Source organism: Crinia signifera, chromosome 1, assembly GCF_055691185.1.
Source record: "Crinia signifera chromosome 1, ASM5569118v1, whole genome shotgun sequence".
NCBI classification, from domain to species: domain Eukaryota; kingdom Metazoa; phylum Chordata; class Amphibia; order Anura; family Myobatrachidae; genus Crinia; species Crinia signifera.
In genome coordinates this window covers 350,450,606-350,472,079 of record NC_139217.1, presented here as the reverse complement: position 1 = coordinate 350,472,079, position 21,474 = coordinate 350,450,606, and the positions used below count along the sequence as shown (strand labels likewise).

Below are 21,474 nucleotides of genomic sequence, written 5' to 3'. Positions count from 1 at the left end.
TACTTAACCTAAAGAGACTGAACCTTTTTTCTTTGGGTGCCAAAATGCCAGACGGAATTCCTCAGGTCTGTTCTACACTCCAAGAGACCTTATGGCGTTCCTGGATATCCAGGACAGGTACCTTCATATACCCATATGGTTGGCGCATCAGCCTTTTCTCTGGTTTGCCATGCTGGATTGCCACTTCCAGTTTCAGACCCTACTGTTCGGCCTTTCGACAGCCCCCCGTGTCTTCATAAAGATCATGGCAGTAATGGCGGCTACAGGGGGTAATAATTATTTCCTACCTTGACGACCTACTCTTGGCTCTCTCTACGGAAATTCTTCAGTTTCATTTACAATTGACAACGGACCACCTTCAGTCTCAAGGTTGAATAATCAACTGGAGGAAGTTGATCCTGGTTCCTTCAACCTCCATGATGCACCTAGGGGCACTCATAGACACAATTTCACAAAGGGTCTTTCTACCCCTAGACAAGTAAAAGCTTTAATTCAATCCTTTCTCAAACACCGCCGAGTATCGCTCCACCTATGCATGAAAGTGGTTGGGAGGCTTGTGTCCAGTTTTTCCATGGTGGAGTTCAGTAAATTCCCTTCTCGTTCAATCCAGCTCTTTCTATTTAGTTGCTGGAATCACTCACACCTCCACCTAAGAACACCTTTTTATTGTGTTGTTGAGGGGTGTTTGGATCTCTCTTAAGGTGGCTCTAGTAGTTCAATATCATCAAAGGTTGTTAGTTTGCCAGTCACAATTGGGTAATAGTGACCACAGATGCCAGCGTGTTGGTCACGTTGGGAGGCCACCCTTCCGATAAATGTCTTGGAACTGAGAGCACAGTTATCAGGACTATTCTGGCAGCTAGGAAACCGCCATCCATTGGCATAGGTATTTCCTTTGGTGTGAGCCTAGAAAATGTATTCCTGGGGTCTATCATTTTGTCCAGGGTTCTAGCATTTTTAAAATCAGGCCTTAACCTGGGCCCCAGTCATGCTTCCTGGAAAGTCAAGTGTCAGCTCTTTCTGTTTTTGTTTCAGCGGAAAATAGCTGCTTCAGCTACAAATGATATCTTTTCTTACAGGGTGTTTTACACCTGCAACCTCCAATTAGACTGCCTGCAAATCCTTGGGACTTATCATTAGTACTGAGATACAGTATTTGAACGAATCTCCTCTGGAATCGGCACTATCTTGGCTTACTTTGAAGACATTGTTCCTATTGGCGATTGCTTCAGCTCGCACAGTCTCTGACCTCAGTGCTGTCTATTGTAGATCTCCTTTCTTGACCTTCCATGATGAAAGAGCGATACTCCATACCAGACTGGACTATCTCCCTAAATTTCACATTAACCAGGAGATTGTAGTCCTCTTGTTTTTCTTCATCTCCTTCTTCCTCTTCGGATGGTGGATGGGTCCTTGGATGTTTTTAGAGCCATGCACCTTTGCGGCAATCTACGATGTTCAAAAGCTTGGTTGACCGCCGTCTAAAAGGACGTTAGCCCATTGGTATATATTGTATATTGACAATACGTCAAGCTTATCTGTTGGCTGGTACGTCGGTTCCTATTTCTGTGTGTGCACATTCCACGAGGTCCATGGGGGCCTCTAGGGCCATGCCGGGCTGGTGTCTCGGCTGAGATTATCTGTAGAGCAGCCACGTGGTCTTCTGCTCACACGTTCATCAAATTCTGCAACCTTGTAAACCCGTAAAATCCTGTTTTCAGAGGCCAAGGTGGATGTTGGGTGCCTGCCCTTGCGCTCCAGCTAACCAGTAATGATGTTGTGTTGGCATTTGTTTGCCTGCCTTTTCTTTGTGTGTTCTGTTGAATGGGTCTTTTATCCCTATTCCTTGGCTTCTTAAGTTAAAACTGGTCTCTGAGGTGTATAGGGGGGTGAAGCTTTGGGCTGCACTTCCTAAAATAAATTCATCTCATTGGTGCCCGTTCCTCCGGCCCCTGCATAGCCATAATCCCCAGCATTCACCTTGGCCTACGAAAAAAACAAAAATCCCCTTATAAGCACTACAGCAGCAACACCCCAGGCAGGAAATATGAACTTCAGAGGTTTTAAAACATGCAGGGAGCTAGAATGAACACTATTTAGTAAAAATCACATGATATTGACTGTGAATTTGGGGGGGGGGGCGGGCGGGGGGGGGGCCGGGGAGCGGGGGCGCGCGCGCGCTGAAGACTGGCTTTGAACCTGTATTTGGAAAGTTTCCAAAAGATGGGGTGTGAAAGGGGTTTTACCTGGCAGACCATATTTTGGAAACGTTTTCAAATACAGGGTCAAAGCCAGTTTTGCGGTCTGGAACCAAGCCACCGGACCAGACCCTGGGACCTACCTATGGGATCAAGATAGGTAAGTATCAGTGTGTTTGTGTAATGTATGTATTAAACTTTTATTTTTATAATGTGTCAGTGTGTATTTATTTATCTATTTTTTTTACTGTGGAACTACAAGACCCAGCGGGCCCTTTAATGCCCCCCAGGCTGGGACTTGTGGTTCTCCAAGTCCCAGCTTGCGGGGGAGGCTTGCTGGGACTCATAGTTCCACAGTTTAAAACAATAGGTTTTCCATCTATTTTTTTACAACAAGATCAGCCCGGTGGCCACCGCACAGGGCCACCGGGGACAGCACCAGGCTTCAGCCTGGTCAGGTAAGTCCTGGAGGGGGGGACCCCCTTATTGGGAGGGTCCCCACTCCCCCAGGACCCCTGGCCAGGCTGACTGGTCGGTAGGGTTAATGCTTTGGCCGCGGGACCTTATATAATAAGTGTCCCCCGGCTGTGGCATTACCCTGCTGGCTGGTTGTACCTGGGGCTGGTTCTTAAAATACGGGGGACCCCTACTCATTTTGTCCCCCGTATTTTGGGAACCAGCCCCGGCCCTTGAGCCTGGGGCTGGTTTTAAAAAATCAGCGAAGCCCTATTTGTTGGGTTTCCTGATTTTTTTTTTTTTTTAATGCCAGCCCCGGCTCTTTCAGCCTGGTGCTGGTTACGGCAGTGGGGGGGACCCCACGCCGATTTTTTTTTTTTTAAACTAAATACTGTTTCAGAGGCATTCCCACTGCCTCAAAAATGGTATTTAACCGTGGAGGACTCTGCTTTTAAAACGGGTTGAAATACCGGTTATCTTTAACCGGTATTTCAACTCTGGCACTTTCCCACTGCAGCCTTAAACGGTAAATTGCGCTGAAAAATCTGCAATTTACCGTTTTAGACCTGCAGTGGGAAAGGGGCATTAGTGAAGAACTTTCGAAAGTCAGGTTTTATTTCAGTCATGATAGTGTTAATGGCTCTAGATAGAGTGGACTGAACTTATTGGGGAATGTAGGGCCAGAGTTTTCAGGGACTAATTGTTGTGTTGTGTAGAGGATTTTTTTGTTTGTATTTTGGTGTTTTCTGTCATTTTGATCTTTAAGTAATATCCATCCAATAATGCATTACTGACTGATATCTAGAATGCATTTCTATAACATAGGAAGTTCAGTTAAGTAGTATGTAGATTACAGTATGGTATCCTCTATATATGTGTAGTGTCTCCGAAACACTGCCATCTGCTGGCAGAGAGTGAAACTACATCTTTCTCACACATGCTCAAACACAGAAGGAAGCAGACTAGCTTTCGAAGCTTTTGCTTTGAGCGGGCTTACTAGTATATTAATAAAATGCAAATGTAACTAGTGTAAATAAGTGTACCTTAAAAATAAACTCAGATCGTGACCCAAATACTGTATTTATGTCTATCTTTCTATGTACGTGCTCCAGTTTATGGGTTAGCCAATATTCCTGAGAACGTACAGTATTGTATCAATTTACTAGTAAGTAGTATTTCTTGATTAATGGCCTTGTTTTCGCTCGGATTTCTATTTCTTTAATAGGCTCCTTTCTCATCAATTCCCTATGGGCAGTTGGTGCAAGCTGAATCTTCTATCATGAAATGCCTGATTTTATTGTGTTTTGCTTTTGTATTTAGGTACGTCTTAGTAATCCCAGTGTACTGCTTACTATTTGCATTGGGCCTAGTCATACCCATTCAACATGTATAGGAAAATAATGGTCATTTTTCACAAACTGTGCTCAGTATTCATTATTATGTAAGTCCACGTGACTATATACACATGCACAGGTTAATATGTGCTCTGCCTCAGGTTTGTCACATGTTGTTGTTTTGTATGACATCTGAAAATATCAAGGCCATCTTCAGTGTGTGGGTGTATATAAATATATAACAGAGTGTATTCCCATTTCTCATTGGAAGGTAGACTCCCACGCATTAAAATATCACTTTCAGGTTTTTTTTCCTCCCTTTTTTTGTGCCTGAAGTAGTTAATTTCAAAATCCCTTCAGCTTTGTGTCCTTAGTGTGTAACATTTTTGAATTGTGTAGATGAATGTAAAGAATACTGGCTTTGCAACCAGTGGCCCCATTGAAATTTAAATGGACCTGCTTGAGGCTGCGGGAGCTGCTTCTCTGCCTTATTGTTCCTGCTCATTGTGCTGAAATGAGATGCTGCATTCCACGGCCTAAGTGACCCTAGAAATGCAGCAAAGCAGGCTATTTCTTCCAGGCTACGTTCTGGGCAGCCACGTGAAGTGTCTATAAATATATGCTATCTAGTATTAAATTGACCTCTCATAATTGCATTATTTAAGCAAATTGTCTTCGCTGTGATATTGCTATCATGCTGCCAGTTTGCACAGCTGAGTTATTGTGTGGTTTATGGGAGCAGTGCCATGCTAATTGCACATATGTTTTTATTTGTACTGCTTGATTTGAAATAGGCTGTCATCTAGCCTTCTCCAGTGTATGTATAGTGGGATATGTTCTTTTCCCCCCATATCCTATTGGCCCAGAGGAGATTTATTCTGGATCCATGGTAACAGTATTAGAACCAGGAGGATCTTCAATATCACAATGCCTCCTCTGACTGCTGCTATCTCAGGAGCTGTTTAATAGACTCTGGAAAAAAGGGCAACATGTTTTTCTCTTTTGATATGGCCCTCAAATAGATGGCTCACAGTGAATTTGAGATCTCTGTAAAGCAGGACGTCTTTGGTAATCTCTCAGCAGTCGTATACCTGTGCATCGTTCTGAATATTTTACATTGCCTCGTACACAGAGATTCTCTGCACATCAGCCCGATGGCTTGATTCTAATGAGAAAGCAAGGCACACATCATTCTAAGCACATGATGTGCTCAGTTTGGAGGGTAATTGTCGTTAATGGCTGCTCGTTTTATGCAGGTGAAATAATCCAGGAACTCAAGTAATCTTGGAAAGGGGGATGCTTCTTATTGGAGGGGATGGAGGGGTTAATATCTTGTTGCTGTAATAGATTTCATAGCAGTGACTCAGTCTGCCAGTTCCTGAGAGAGCACAAGCTGCAGTGCTGGTGCAGCTAATGAAGCCAGGTTCCTGGGTTATAATCCTCATTTCTCTCATTCTGACCAGCTCCTCCTCCTTTCGTTCCTACCTTAAAGTCGGACGATGACACCTCAAATTTTGATGAACCGGAGAAGAATTTACGGGTTTTACCATCTTCGTGCCACTTGAACGCTGCAGGTTTCTCTGGCGAAGGTCTACCGTTTGTGGGGTTTTCATATATAAAGGCTCTTGGCACATTCGCCAAATCTGAGTAAGTAAAATGAAATGTGTGACTGTCCTGTCTTGGCTGAAGAATGCAGGTTTCTCTGGCCTGCAATGCTGTTTGTATGCTATCTGCATCACACTGCTCCTGCTGATATTAATACGTATACATCTAGCTGGATTCTTCTCCTTATCTCGTGTAGCATTTCAGCTGAACAGGAGATGGCTTTTTCAGTCCTTCACTTACATATCTGATAAGTCACCAATATGCATGGAGTGTATAGGCTATTAAAAAAAAAACTACCTTGCTTGGCTTTAGCACAAGCTAGATGTAATCCAATTTTTATAGTCTATAATAAAAGTCAATACTAGCCATTTAAAAATAAAAGAAATAAAATGAACAGGGAATTGCATAAATCAATATGTCAATAGTTGTATGTTGAACGTATCTGAAGATCCCTCTGAATCAATTTGTGGATTGTGACCTGCTTGCTCTTTTTAAGGATACTGCTAGAATCACCTTCATTGCTGAGGATGCCGATGACCAAACGTCTAAGAAAAAATAAAACACTATACATTTTTGTATTATATATAAACTGTTATTTTTTTTTCATTACTAAAAAGATAATACCTGCAAACTTTATATATACAGGGTGGATCCTGTATTTCAAAGTATGTCCCTGGTATAAACACAGGAATATGTGGTCAGATTACATTAAATGTACTTGAGCCTTATTACTGATGATGTAATTATTGGGGTTGTAACACCTTGGAGAGTGAAGGAACATCAAGGTTTTCTGATGTGTTTGATATTCCATACAAGCAAATTTATCTGCATAGTTCCTGCAACGGAGCAAGTGTCACATCCACATTGTATGAAGAGGAGCAGCACTTTAATAACCTGGCTGGTGTTATGCAATCACTGTTTATGTATTCGTGAGCATTATTCTAAATTGCCCTTCTATTTCCAGACAAGTTTAATAGATGCACGGATAAGGTTTTTTTTTCTGTCTCTCCTGACCCAATATTTAAAAAAGACTTGCAGAAAGATTTAACTGGTATATGTCTGGTACTGTGGCAATATTTTATATAGCTCTGTTCAAGTATCAGGTGTTAATACTTTTTGCTTGTTTAAACTCAGTGTTTATGGATTTTTTTTTCCTGTGCATATGCTACATACTGTATGTTGTATATATGTCTTATCTAGACATATATACTTTATTTTCTCCTATTAAGAATTTCAATCTAACGAGCAAAATCTGTTTAAATACTTATTTGTTTTGAGTTCTGCAACTCTTACACACTAATCTTTTAATTATTTTTTTTTTTTAACCTAAAGCCGGGTACGCACTTGAGCGAAGGGGACGTCAGCCTAGATAGTGTGTACTCTCTATAGTGATGTTCTGTCGTTCATTAGCATATTACAAGAGTCGTGCTAGCGATATCCAATTTGATGTGTATCGCATCACACCTGACAACGTCACATGCCACCACAAAGGCGTGCATATTTTGAGCACACACTGATGTATGCGATATGTTGTTTCAAAACGGCCCAACATCGCTCCAGTGTGTTCCCGGCTTCAGACTGCAGATTATATCATTGGTGGTGGTTTAAAATTTTGCAATCTATTTCGTTGTTAGAGGTTTTCTCTTTTTTTGTTAAGTAGAACTATCAATGTCCCTACCTTTTTAATGAATATTCCCATATACAGTACGTGCTATGTTAATTGCTACTATTATTTCATTAAAAAATACTTTGCCAGATTGCTTTCTGCAGTTTAAAATCAAGGCATGTTTGATGTGGCAATGCTTCCGCGTGTGGCCCACAAGACCCAGTAGTAGTGCCTCAGTATCCTCTTTGGCAATGTTCCTAAATATTGACATTGGCTCTGCAAAAAACAGGAAGTACTTGAGCATTTACGACTGTTAATGTAATTTATGAACACTTGGTTCAAATCAAAGATATTTATTTTTGTGATTGTGCCAAACCTTTCATCTCAAGCTTACTGCTCAATAATGTTTTTTTTTTTTTTTTTTTTTAACCGCACATATTATGACAAATTGATAACATCTTGTGCTAGATTTTCTTCTAGATTATTGTTGTCTCATATAAAAGAAGAGCTTCTCTGTTGCCATGATGACTGAGATTTATGTAATGTGAGAAATGAGTAATGGTATAGGATGATGCTTTCGATGACTGACTGTTTATCATTTATTTGTGTATATGGCAGATGAGGATTTGAGGTGTGTTTGATTGGTAAATGATGAGGTATTGAGATGGAACAAGACCAGAAGTGTGTTTTTGAGAAGTTTCTTAGCTGAAGCCCAGCAAGATGTGATATTGATAAGTATGAAAGTATAAGCAGTAGACATTGGTTTGGAATCTGGACAGATCTCTGTAGATTTGACAGCTACACATTGCATTGAGGACTAAATGAACCGAGCATCTGTTTGTGTTTTAAGTTAACAATTTTTAATTTTCTTTTGTTCAGGTCTATTTTGTCTGGTTTGGACTCTCCAGCCAAGACCATATCCATGGAGAAGAAGTTATTTCACAAGAGCAAAGAGCTGCAGGAAACACAGGACAAATGCCACAAGGTATTTAAATCAACAGTTGGCCTCCCTGTTTGCAGCAGAAATGTGCTTGCGTTCCTGGGGATCAAGAGCTTACAATTCTTTTTTGGGGCATAGAGCACTGTCCCAGCGAAACTCTACCATCTGACAGATGATCTCACAGCTTGACAGTCCTTTTTTTCTCAAAGGTCTCAACTAGCTACACTGGATTTCCCAGCTTTAGCCAAGTGTAGGAAATTTCTTGTTTGACTGAGGACAGCTTTCTTCATCGACGGAAATGCTAATCTGATGCTTAGGAGGTTTTCCAAAAAATGATAGACCTTTTTGTGTTTTTTGCATATAAATTATTTTTTTTGTACTTTGTATGCAACCTATGACCTTGGGCACAGAGACTGGTTGGAATCTGATTATTCCCCCATACTTGACAATTTCTGAAGGACTGAAATGGTTTATTCGCAATTTATGTGATGATGAGGCAAACCATCTTCTCATCGGAGCTGGATTTGGGATAATACTGAAGGGACATACGCAGGTGAACATGACTCTCTTACTGGCAAGCTGTGTGCTGTGGGCATTTTCTTCGGACTGTGTGCACATGGGAACAGCCAGCCTGCGGATGACTTTATGAGCCCACCATTAGAAGAAGTGAGCTCGCTGTGACAAATTCGTTCACTAGTTGTGGCAGTATATAGTTCTTCTTATTACACACAGATTTGCCACCAATGAGCTGTTTAAATCTTTCATTTTGTATATATTACAGATGGAGCAAGAAATGACTCGACTACATCGTCGGGTGTCTGAGGTGGAGGCTGTTCTCAGCCAAAAAGAAGTTGAATTAAAAGCATCTGAAACGCAGAGATCTCTCCTGGAACAAGACCTGGCAACCTACATCACAGAATGCAGCGTGAGCATGAAATTGCACTTTACTTTGGAATTTGTCTCCTTTCAGTTTGTTACCAGTTTCCATGTGTAGAGTACAGGATGTCCATTTATAACAACCAATTCGTGGCTAGTATGCCGTCCTACTCTCAATGATAACATACTGGGGCCGATGAAGAGTTGCACACATCTGCTTTGCATGTTTTTGCAATGTGCATGCATCAGAACCAAGTTTGCAGGCGTTTCAGACTCGCATGCTACTCAGTTGCATCTCTACTTGTCATTGGGTGGTAGTGGTGGATTTGCACATCAGCTAAGGCTATTGAGACTGTACAGATGGAATTATGGGCTAAGCAGAGTTTTGTGTAGATGGAAATCTGTCTGTTTTCAGATGTATCTTTCACCAATGACTAGGCTAATGTAAGTGAGTTGTGACTACTATGAAAACAATGGTATGGACAAGGGGCAATGCCATTGCATAAGGGGCATATTTAATTGCATTCATGCAATGCAACTCTTAATTAGCCCCACAATGTATGTATGCATATATATATGTGTGTGTGTTTGTCCACACACACACACACACACACACACTCACTCACTCACTCACTCACTCACTCACTCCATGTAATGTAAAAATTTGCCCTGGTGCCATCAGAGGGTATGGTATATAAAATACCAATGGACAAAGAAAATTAAAATAACTGTTGTTGATTAAGGTCCGTTTAGAATTGAAACGTTGAATGATGTGCTGCGGTATGTTCTTTGTCATTTAGAACTTGAGGTGCCCATACACGGTGCAAGGGTGCTGTGCGGTGCGATGCCTGCTCCTGTGGGCATCCCAATGCACAGCACACAGTCTGTGCAGCCTGTGCTTTTTCAACTAGGTCAGCATCACATGCAACTCGCATGCGATGCAATCTAGTTCAAAACGCACGGGACTATTGTACCTTAACTTCTGTGTGACCCATGTCAAGTGCCCTCCAAATACATTTCAAATAAGTATTGCAAGACTGGCGGCACTCATGGTCTTAATCAGACAGACAACATTTTAAAGTTCTGTTTCTGTCGAATTCAAACCAGGCATGTCAAACTCAAATTCCCAACTGAGTCGAATAATCAAGGTCTAAGCCTTGGGAGGGAAGAAGTCCTATATACAATTTTCAAAGGGTTATTAGAAAAAATAGTCACATTCTGCAACAGGGAATGTCACCAGACACCTAACACACCATTATAAATTACATCAACATTAAGCTGTGTCAAACTGATGGCCATCCAGCTGTTGTGGAACTACATGTCCCAGCATGCCCTGCCACAGTTTTAGCAATCCATTTTATAAAATCTTTGGTTGGGCATGCTGGAACGTGTAGTTCCACAACAGCTGGAGACTTCTATTATTAATGAACATCAATTATAAACGTATGAGGCTGAGCATATCAGACAAACTACCAAAGAAGTAAACTATGCCCACCAACCTTACACTGGGGTCACATATGCTGTGCCCAACCAACCTGCTACCTTCTGGGGACAAAAATAAAATAAAAACACCATTGCCTGGGACAGTACACTCTCATGACTGCCTCCCTTCCCTCCCAAAAAAATAACAGTAGTGTTACCTTTATTTAACTTTTCATAGAAAATATGGGGGCCATAAAACAACATCCCATTCAGCTGGGATCAAAAAACCTTGTTCCTCTCTTCCCCCCCCCAACCCACCCCACCCCACAATAACTGCATTAAGCACTTTAGAAAAAAGAACCTTTAAAATCAAACTCAGTCTTACTTTTTTGCAGAGTAGACTCAGATTCTGGCCGCCGCCGCCACTCTGCCTTCCTGCCTCCAGTGACTGCAGAGCTTTTGCGCCTGATGAAAGTGCCCTAGAACTGCACTGCGCTGGTGCGCGGTGATGTCACCCGTGCACTCGGGGTCCCGCGCAATGCACTGCTGGGAACGCAGAAGCCAGAAGAGGCTTCAGAAGAAATTTTACAGTAATGGGTCTATACACTTTACAGTCCTTCAAGCACATTAGACTGTGGGCCGCAAAAGTAGGTGGCCGGGGCTGCGAGTTTGACATGCCTGATTCAAACAGTCATCAGGAATATTCCTGACGACAGTTTCAGTTTAACCAAATGGGAGAAATCTTAAAATACTTGTGTGCCTTTGCTACCATAGACAAGATAATGTACATATAATACAAAGCACAGCACTACTATATTTTTTCGAAATATATTTAAAGAAGCACACAAAGTTCACATTTAGATATGTCAACATTAACATCTCACAGCAGACTTGTAGGCACAGCTACAGCTGGTTCCTTCTTCAGGATAGGTAGTGGGGCGCAGGGCACATACATTATATATTTATTTAAAATACTTTCTGCTTTCTTTTTGTTGAATGGTGACTACAATGCATTTATTGACTATTATGCAGAAAGTCACCCTCTAATATCTACAGTAGGGTAAAGAAATATATTGGTCAACAAAAGGAGCACATGTGGGTATATTACTGTTATAACACCCTTATTAGTTGGAATCTAGATAAAAACATTTTTTTTTTTTGAGTACACCAAACTAAACAGTCAGACAAAATGAAACAATATATGTAATATATAATCAACAACACACAAGCACAAAGCCAAATTCGTTTTCATATCGGCTGTAAAGTCTTCACTATTGACAGGTATAGTGTATATGAATTGCACAACCTTAATTAAACAACAAATTACTGATTATTATTATTATTTTTACGTTTGATTATAGCCATAACTGTGTGTTCCACATGTGTTCCTTTGCTAATTCCTCTTTCAGACAGAATAGCCTAAATCCTAGTTTTTACTCTGCATTTGAATGCCGGGTTGCTTCGCAAGTCCCAGTGTCACTCCCCTTTCACACAGAAGAGCAAGTTACTGACGCAAGCATTTTTACTACACCCCTTTGACAGCGCAAATACCAGGTCGCACCCGGGATTTGTAAATTGGTCCATCCCGGAAGCTACCCGCATTTGCGTTATTTGGCGCTCGCGTTGACCCAACGTATTGACGTCATGCGCGGGGGGGGGGGGGGGGGGGGCAGGGCGGGTAGAGCGACGGGGTGTGTGTGTGTGCCCAGGGGCTCGACCTGGGTTACTCATTCAGACTGCCCAGCAACCCAGGTCCATCCCAGGAATAATAATGTTTATATGCCAGGTCAGTTTGCTGGGATACTGGACCCGGGATATATAACATGGCCCTTGTACACCACACACCGACCCGGTTTGCTGATTAATTATGTGAAGGGGTCAACCCAGGTCGAACTTCCTGTGTGTTTGACCCTGGTAAATACCTGGGTTGACCCTTTCACAAAATAAATGGACCCGTGTTGAATTGCAAACTACTAGGTCAAAATGTTAGACCCGGTAATTTGCTTTTCTGTCTGCAAGGGGTATAATATATTTGTTTTTGTTTACCTTTTATTGTATTATTCTTGAAGAGTTTATATATTTATTGTTATTATGAGCAGCTACATAGATTTAACTTTCTTTTAATCTATTAAGTTGTTAATATCAAGTGTGTGGCTGGTTGCCACTGTTCCACCACTGCCTGTATCATACTGTGTTTTTCTTTAATGAGACCTATGAAAATCACAGATCAAGCACAACGGGACTCAGTGGGGGATATTTAATTAAGTCTGCTTTTCTCGGATAGCCGAAATAAAGGACCTTCGTTTTTAATTGCACCCGTTTTTCCTTTTTAAAAGTTGAAAACAGACACAATTTTAACAAAAAAACATGCATCGGCAAATAATTCACCAATTCATGTGTTTTTTTACACAGTGCTGGATATTGTTGAAAAATAGTCACTAATGGAATAGTTTGTATATAATTTCAACCTAAAAATGTTGAAAAGTGATGTTTTTCTGACTGGCTGAATAAACGGCACTTAATATATTACCCCCCAGTGTGAGAAAAAGCTATGGCTGCTAGCATTAGAGCCCGTAGACTGATTCGGTCACAGAGTTGTACAAATTCTGTGTTTCTATAAGAATATCAGTAGGTTCTCAGGAAATGTTGACTTATAGTATGCTATGACGTTAGTAACGGGCCTGAGGGCTGAACTAACTGCATGACCTATTTTGCACAGGTCCTCTCCTCTGTGAGTGTCTGGGTGCCACTATCCATTATTGTTCAGATTCCAATGGTGTATGTCTGAATGACCGCTTCTAAGTTCTTTACATTTTTCTTGGTTTGTTTAAGTATAGCCTAGTACTCACAGGGCCTAATATTCATGCTTTGTATGTCATGCATTTGGCCTTGGTCGAAGAAGTAGGGTCCCGTATGAATCCTGTTTTTTTTCAGTGTTATTTCCTTTTCATGCCATTATCACACTGATTATTCACCTAACTACAAGTTGTAATAGTTACTTTCTACATATCAAGACCCTCATGCCTAAAGTTTTACTATATAGACAAGGAATGAATCCCTCAAGATTTTTTTATTTCTCATGGAGTTCAGAAGGGTCTAGATCTGGTGTAGCCAACCCTGGTCCTCGAGAGCTACCAACAGTGCATGTTTTGCAGGTCTCCTCACAGAATCACAAGTGAGCTAATTAGCTCCATCTGTGTATCTTTTAAAATGTGTCAGGGATTAATGAGTGCAGCTGTGCAGCAGCTAGGTTGTCTGGAAAATGTGAACTGTTGGTAGCTCTCGAGGGCTAGGGTTGGCTACCACTGGTCTAGATTATTAGGTCACCAGCATGTTGGTCGACAGTCATTAGGTCATTATGAGTCTAGGTCGACATGGGTTAGGTTGACAGTCAAAAGGTCCACATGGGATTTTCATTTTTTTTTTTTGTTTGTCCCGAATGTCAATATGGACATTGAAACGTAGCATTGCGTCCCCTCACATGGCTCGCTGCACTCGCCATGCTTTGGGTACACTATTTTATTCTCCCACCACGCCCTAGTGGATGGTAGGGCATGAAATACCACCTGTCGGCACATGTCGCCTCCCAAAAAATGTGAAAAACCCCATGTCTAACTAATGACCTGGTCAACCTTCCTGGATGTTGACCTAGACTCATGTCGACCTTCCTGCATGTCGGCTTAATGGTTTCAACCATCATGCTGGTGACCCAATGACTGTATCTCGTTCAGAAAACTGTATCACAGACTTGGGTAATTTAAGTGCATAGTTGCCAAGTTCTCTGACAAACCCTGGACATCTCAGGCAGACCCGCCCACTAAGGATATCCCGTGAATGGAGGTAGTATTTTTTTTCTTAGGCCGATGGGCTTCCTTCTATACGAGGTGCTGTATATTTCACATACGTTCTACAGTCCTCATCCAGATTGTGAAAGTTGCCTGTGTCTCCTCAAATTAGTCTCAGGTCCATAATTTTCTTTTCCGATTTGGCTTCAATTTATACTACAATCACGATGGGCTCCAAACGTTGCTGCAGTCTCTGGTACTGATGTCGTCTTTTGGTTTTGGGTCTTGTGGTTAAGTTAATTGATTTCAGAACCATAGGAATTGTCCTTGTTGCTCCATCTGGTGCTGGAAGTTTGGGACTATGATGCTGGAGGCCTATCGCTTTTCTGTGCTGATTACTTGTTCTTGGAGTAACTTTGGTGTCTTCACTTTTTAAATATATGCTTGCTCTCAGAGGGTTCATAAATGCTGATTTCGTAATCATGGCCAAATTCATCTTGGAACGTAAGGAGGGTGATAGTTTACCTGGCCGTGGGAAAATACTGCAATAGGCAGAGCTATAAGTTCCTGCGATCACCGTAGTTTTTATCATTTTGGTAAAAGCTGATAATCGGTCTTTCATCAATCTTACCCTTCACCTGGGGGAAGGATGTCTCTGGCATTGCTATGTGACCTGATGATAATTTGTGACATCTTGTTTAAACTAATGAAAGGGGAGAGGTCTGGTTACAGGACTAAAACTTGTGTATTCACTTGTTGACACTATTTTGATTTTATGCACTAACGCATGCTCTGCCTGCCATTCCCATTGGCAATACTTCTGCAGATGCCCTTGTAAGGAAACGTACAGCTTTTTAAGACATTCTGCTTACACCTGCTTGGTCTACAACAGTGGTTTCCAACCTTCGTTCCTCAAGTACTCCCAACAGTTCACGTTTTACAGGTCTCCACACAGAATCACAAGTGAAATAAGTACTGTACCTGTGAACCTTTTTAAAATGTGTCTGAGTAATCAGTACACTTGTGCACCTGCTGGGTGACCTAGAAAATGTGAACTGTTGGGGGGGGTACTTGGTTAGTGCGGTTGAGAACCACTGGTCTAGAATGTCATGGTATGCATACATTCTCAAAATGGTGGGGTGTTTGTGCAGGGGGGTATTCAATCCCCACCGCTATTTCCGACGAGGGAAATAGTAGTGGGTGCCTATTTAATGCTGTCTTTCCCGACAGCATTGAAGAGGCAGATCGACAGAACAGGCTCAACAGTGTTTTGCCGCGAATTGTCGCGATCAGGGCTGGATCTCAAAAATCCATGGCAATTTACGCGGGGACAATCCCCCTTTTTGATGATTGCCGGATGGGAAAAACAGGCCAGGGTTATGGCTGTCATGACGTACAGTTGTGTATCTGGATTGAATACCGCCCCAGTCTGTTCATTCTGCCCTCATTTTTTAAATTTGAGTTTATTTCAATGTGGCTTAATTTTCCCATCCATGAGCTTTTGAGCTTCTGGTTTAGCTTGCAATGTATTTCAGATCATGCCCAGAGCTTGATTGCTTGTTTTGTCAGAGAATATCCTCAACGTTTAGAAGGTCTACATCTTGATGTGAAGCAACAGCTGTTTACCTCTAAGCGTGATGTATCTGATGCCTCCAAGGAATTGATAGCAGTTTGGGATCTCAAACTGAAAGCATCCTTCTTTCGCTAGAACCTCAGCTCTAAAAACGCCAATTTTTATTATTTTATTTACTTTGTTTTTCTTAATATGTACCATTACAAAAAAAAGTACATATTTTATTTAAACTTCACTCCTTTTTACAGCAGTAGCAAACATTTTAAATGACATAACCACTAAACAGACTTTTAAGGTCAATTTTTTGTTTCTTTTTAGAAGATGGACTAGAAATTGTTGGATGGCACTGACTTTTTTTCTGTTATGCTGTGTGCTCAATATAAGAATTTCTGTCCAATCTTCCTGGTTGGATTGAAAATTTCATAATGTATGGGACCAAATGATATTTAACCATTTGCTGCCATAAGCTGGAAAATGGGCAAAAATGATTGTTCAGATAAATTGGTTCTTAAACCCAGTCCTCAGGACCCCGCACAGTTCAGGTTCCTGAACTGTGAACTCACTATCCCAGTGAGTTTGAGAACCGCTGGGATAGACCAATTAAATATTTGGACATCACTATATGATGTAATTAATTCAATTTCTACAGGCTTTTTCCATTTGACTTACTTGGTAAATAGGTTATGCTCTTTTTGCTTCTTCCCAATACGTGTAATCAAGTGTTCAGCACATTTAAAATATTCTATGTTACAGAGTTTAAAGCGAAGCCTGGAGCAGGCCCGAATGGAGGTTTCCCAGGAGGATGACAAGGCTCTGCAGCTTCTGCATGACATCCGAGAACAGAGCAGAAAGCTTCAGGATATCAAGGAGCAGGTATGGTTTGTCCTCTCTGTTAATTAGTTTGAAAATCTCTGGGGTATCCCAATGTAGCCTCAATTTATGGCTCCTACTCCTAAGTTTTACTTTCTAGAGTACAAATTTACACAGCTTGTGTGCTAAAAATATCTCTTACTTATATTCTTGGACAGGCCACGTCTGCATTTAGCATTTGTTCCCTCCTTCCCCTTCCTCGCTCTCCTTTCTCTCCCCTTTTTCCTTGTGGGTAGCTACCTCACTCCCTCTACTTACCTTCTCCAAATTCTCATTTCTCCTCTGCACTTTATTTTCATGTGTAGTAAAAATTGAATGAGACTACCTAATTCTGTACATGTGACCGGTTGTTGGTGCTTTGTAAGTTTGGGTATGGTATAGTGGACCGGAATGGAAAGAAAAATTATGAAATGATATACAAATCGCGCTCCAGATCAGCTGGAGATCTAAACACAAAATGGTGACCCTACACCAAAAGGTTTAAACGAAAAGGATGTTGTGTCAAAGACACACACAGTAGTGTCCAGATCTCCTGCGCTCTGTATGATGAGCAAGATAGTGGTGGCTACCACCTCCCTATAATAGGTGGAAAGATTCCTCTTCTCTGCCTTTTAGACTGTGTACAATAATTCTTCCACCATAAATGATATGATCAGGTTTCCCTTCACCATAGGAATGTAGAGAGGATACCGTTCATCCCTTATAGGGTATATGCGTCTCCTCTTCTCCGTGTAAAAAGGACAGCAATCAGCGTTGAAAGATTTCCCTTCACCACAACAGTAGAGAGAAGATACCGTACATCCCTTTCTGGGGATATGCGTCTCCTCTTCTCCGCACAGTAAAGATAGCAATCAGCGTTGAATGGTAGGGTTTCCAATTCCCCCAATCATAGATCCATATCCAATGGTATACATATATGGGAAACAAAATATGACCATATAGTGTAACACTATTTTATTCAGTGCAATCAAACATATATCATGAGGGACAGGGGATTTAAAAGACATATATATAAAAGGAATCCACAGTGGGAGCGAACAATTACCGGAAGCAGTGGAGAACAAGGTGTAACAAGTTCTCCTATGCGCTCAGAATTTGAAGTCCCAGAAACTTGCAAAGGTGGCACAGCTGACTCCGGCAAGAGAGGGTCCCACAGGTATCCAAATAAACAAAGGGTGATCCGACGCGTTTCTACCGGTACTCCGGTCTTTTTCAAGGATGTATCCATAGTGAAACTAAAGTGCGGTATATATAGGGCACATAGCCTATCCAATGTGCGCTCACATTAGCGCCGTCATTCCGGTCCTCATCATGTGACCGGAATGACGGCGCTAATGTGAGCGCACATTGGATAGGCTATGTGCCCTATATATACCGCACTTTAGTTTCACTATGGATACATCCTTGAAAAAGACCGGAGTACCGGTAGAAACGCGTCGGATCACCCTTTGTTTATTTGGATGCCTGTGGGACCCTCTCTTGCCGGAGTCAGCTGTGCCACCTTTGCAAGTTTCCGGGACTTCAAATTCTGAGCGCATATGAGAACTTGTTACACCTTGTTCTCCACTGCTTCCGGTAATTGTTCGCTCCCACTGTGGATTCCTTTTATATATATGTCTTTTAAATCCCCTGTCCCTCATGATATATGTTTGATTGCACTGCATAAAATAGTGTTACACTATATGATCATATTTTGTTTCCCATATATGTATACCATTGGATATGGATCTATGATTGGGGAAATTGGAAACCCTACCATTCAACGCTGATTGCTATCTTTACTGTGCGGAGAAGAGGAGACGCATATCCCCAGAAAGGGATGTACGGTATCTTCTCTTTACTGTTGTGGTGAAGGGAAATCTTTCAACGCTGATTGCTGTCCTTTTTACACGGAGAAGAGGAGACGCATATCCCCTATAAGGGATGTACGGTATCCTCTCTACATTCCTGTGGTGAAGGGAAACCTGATCATATCATTTATGGTGGAAGAATTATTGTACACAGTCTAAAAGGCAGAGAAGAGGAATCTTTCCACCTATGATAGTGGACCAGAAGTTGGGATTCTGGAGGTCAGTATATACCGATATCCGAATCCCGACTGCTGGTATTCCAACATTGTGGGCAAGGGCACCAAGTCCCATGCGGGCTCGCTGAACTCACCACAGCTTCTAGTCTCCCTCTATGGGGACCCCCACAAGGGAGAATAACCCCTGCAAGTAGGGATCTCGGCTGTGGGGCATTGAGCGGTTGGAATTCCAATTTCCTTTATAGCGACCGTCGTGTATCCCGACTGTCGGGAGGTCTTTTGGCACTTTGTGGTCTTTGCTTCTTATTGTTTCTGTTTGTCTTTTATGTACCTATGGGTAGATCGTTTGACTTTTGTGCTTTATTCTATCAATAATATTTTCGCTAAACACCACTGTACAGCAGGCAAATGTCAACCTTGTCTCCATGAATGCAGAAGCCTAGCACTTGGCTTTCGGAGGCTACTGGATGATGATGTCAAGCAGCAGCTGAAGATGATCTATCCTTCTTTCCAACTTATCTAGATGGTTGGTTCTTTTTAGGAATTTCAAGCTCAACTAGAAGAGATGAAGCTGATGATGCACCAGTTAGAAGAAGACCTCTCTGCTGCTCGTAGGCGGAGTGACCTGTATGAAGTAGAGCTGCGGGAGTCACGGATAACTGCAGAAGAATTTAAACGAAAAGCAACAGAATCTCATCAGAAGCTTCAGAAGGTAATTCATCTCTAATATGGTATACATATTATTTTTATTGCTTTTATTTACCTTATACTAATAAGTATTTCTCTGTTACTAAATGTTTGTCCCACTGAGCAAAATATGAAACTTATTTTTCAGACTACCAACTGTTGTTTAGCTTCAAGCATTAAATACTATAATGGTGAAAACAAATGGTATAATAGTATAAACAAAGAACATAAAACTAAATGGCAAAATTATAGTACGTTTATGAAACTTGTAACATTAGAATTAGTTGTTTCTATACAACAGTAGAGTTGTCGCCCTTTTAAGATTTCTTTTTTGCTTTTTGGCAAACATTTTTATTGTTTACTGTTTATTATAACATTTGAAGGGAGTTCTTTTTTATGTATTTGTGTATTTGCCCTTTCTCCTCACTAATTCTCTCTCTACCTCTTGTTTCATTATTTGGAATGTAGGAACACAAGTTTAAATATGAGCTTTGTTTTTTTTTTGCAAATAACATTTTTATTACATATTATTAAGGGTTATACATATTACATCAAATATGCATAAAATAAACATAATAGAAGAGACATTCACTTCCCTTATACAATTCACATTACCATGAACATAAAATCTAGACTCCCTATCGAGAAATGGGTAAAGTAAGGACAAAGCAAAAATGGGAGATTCTGTCATGAAACAAGGCAACATCGTGAAGTAATTAACAGGATTTAGTATAAGTTAACTAGAGGAAAGAGAAGCAAATAAGGAAATATAAAGGAGGTGTAGAGCAGAGGAAGAGATAAGGATAAAGAGAAAGTCTAACACCCAAAATAATGAAGAGAAAAGGGGCCTACCACATTAATGAAGGGGGAAAACCCTGACATGCTCATTGTAATGTTTTATAATGTTCAGAGTCTTTAAAATGTATCCAAGGGAGCCAAGTAACGGTAAAATGCTCCCTTATATCCGCCAATGAGGTGGACAGGTCGTCCATGTGGAGGTAATGGTTTAGTCTGGCACACCATTCAGACATAATGGGAATGACAGAAGTCTTCCAGTGCCCCGGTATCAAAGCCTTAGAGGCTGTGAGCTTTGTTTTATTCCGAGGTGTGTTACACACCACAATTTGCGTGAATCACAATCTGCATCTGAAATCACTACTATGTGCTTTTGAGTGTCTTTCCTCATTCCATTCTCTGTCCATGGCTTTGATATTCTGGACAAAAAAATGTGAAAAGCTTATGTCGACCTTTTGACTGTTGACTTTCCCATTGTCTAACTAATGCTTGTGTCAAACTTTCAGCCCTGTCGACCTTGGTCGCAGTCTGCTGTGGTGTTTCTAGCACAGTTCTGGTTTGCCTATCAGTGCTGATATACAGACCACACTGTGCTAGAAGCACTACAGCAGACAGCGACACACTAATATTGTATATGTTATTTTGAATATGGGACCTTTCAGCACTTGATGTGTTCAAGAATCCTGCAATGATTTAAATGATCATATGGAAGTTTCCCTACCTCAGAAGTTACTACATAAACGTTTTTTACTACCAACAACAATCACCTCTGGTATACACATGTATTGATAATTTAACCTACTAGGTTCAAACAGTGGTTTTCTATTTATTTATATGCTGGGATGATATTGCCAACAGAATGCTGCGTATGTATACATAGGCACCAAAAATGGAGCGAAGTAGGTCATATGGAAAATAATATCCTTCATGGTTAGCGTCATGGAATAAAATTCAAGACCGTTGTATGTGTCAAGCAAGGGGTCTTCCTGTAATGTGATGTTTGTCTTGTCTTCTGTAGGCTAAAGATCATGGAAAAGCTGAAGTTGGGGAGCTGCATTCTAAACTCGAAAAGGTATTTCATTTATTTTATTTTCTGTATTATGCTCTTGGACACAATATTATCTTGATATTTTCAGTTTAAAGATTGCCATTGCTTCAGACTTTTTAAATTGCAATAAGAAACACTTATATAGTGATGATCTTAATTGAGAAATTTTCATCTAATGCTTTTTCTTGTGGTTCAAACTACTATGGAACAAAGCATTCTTAAGTGTGAATGTAGAGTCTTCCATAAGTCAAGA

At 41.0% G+C, this 21,474-nt stretch overlaps 1 protein-coding gene across 4 annotated transcripts in view; it reads left to right on the top strand.

The window, feature by feature from the left end:
* CIT (citron rho-interacting serine/threonine kinase) overlaps positions 1-21,474 on the top strand; it is a 134,252-nt gene that overhangs the window by 26,117 nt on the left and 86,661 nt on the right. For 3 of the 4 annotated variants that reach the window (XM_083147027.1, XM_083147037.1, XM_083147045.1), the window contains exons 10-15: positions 5,452-5,635; positions 8,079-8,184; positions 8,921-9,064; positions 16,549-16,668; positions 19,233-19,403; positions 21,192-21,245. In XM_083147027.1, the coding sequence (XP_083003153.1) occupies positions 5,452-5,635; positions 8,079-8,184; positions 8,921-9,064; positions 16,549-16,668; positions 19,233-19,403; positions 21,192-21,245 (779 nt within the window). Of the gene's footprint in view, positions 1-5,451; positions 5,636-8,078; positions 8,185-8,282; positions 8,693-8,920; positions 9,065-16,548; positions 16,669-19,232; positions 19,404-21,191; positions 21,246-21,474 lie in introns of those variants that run through there. The other variant, XM_083147054.1, reaches the window with a different exon arrangement.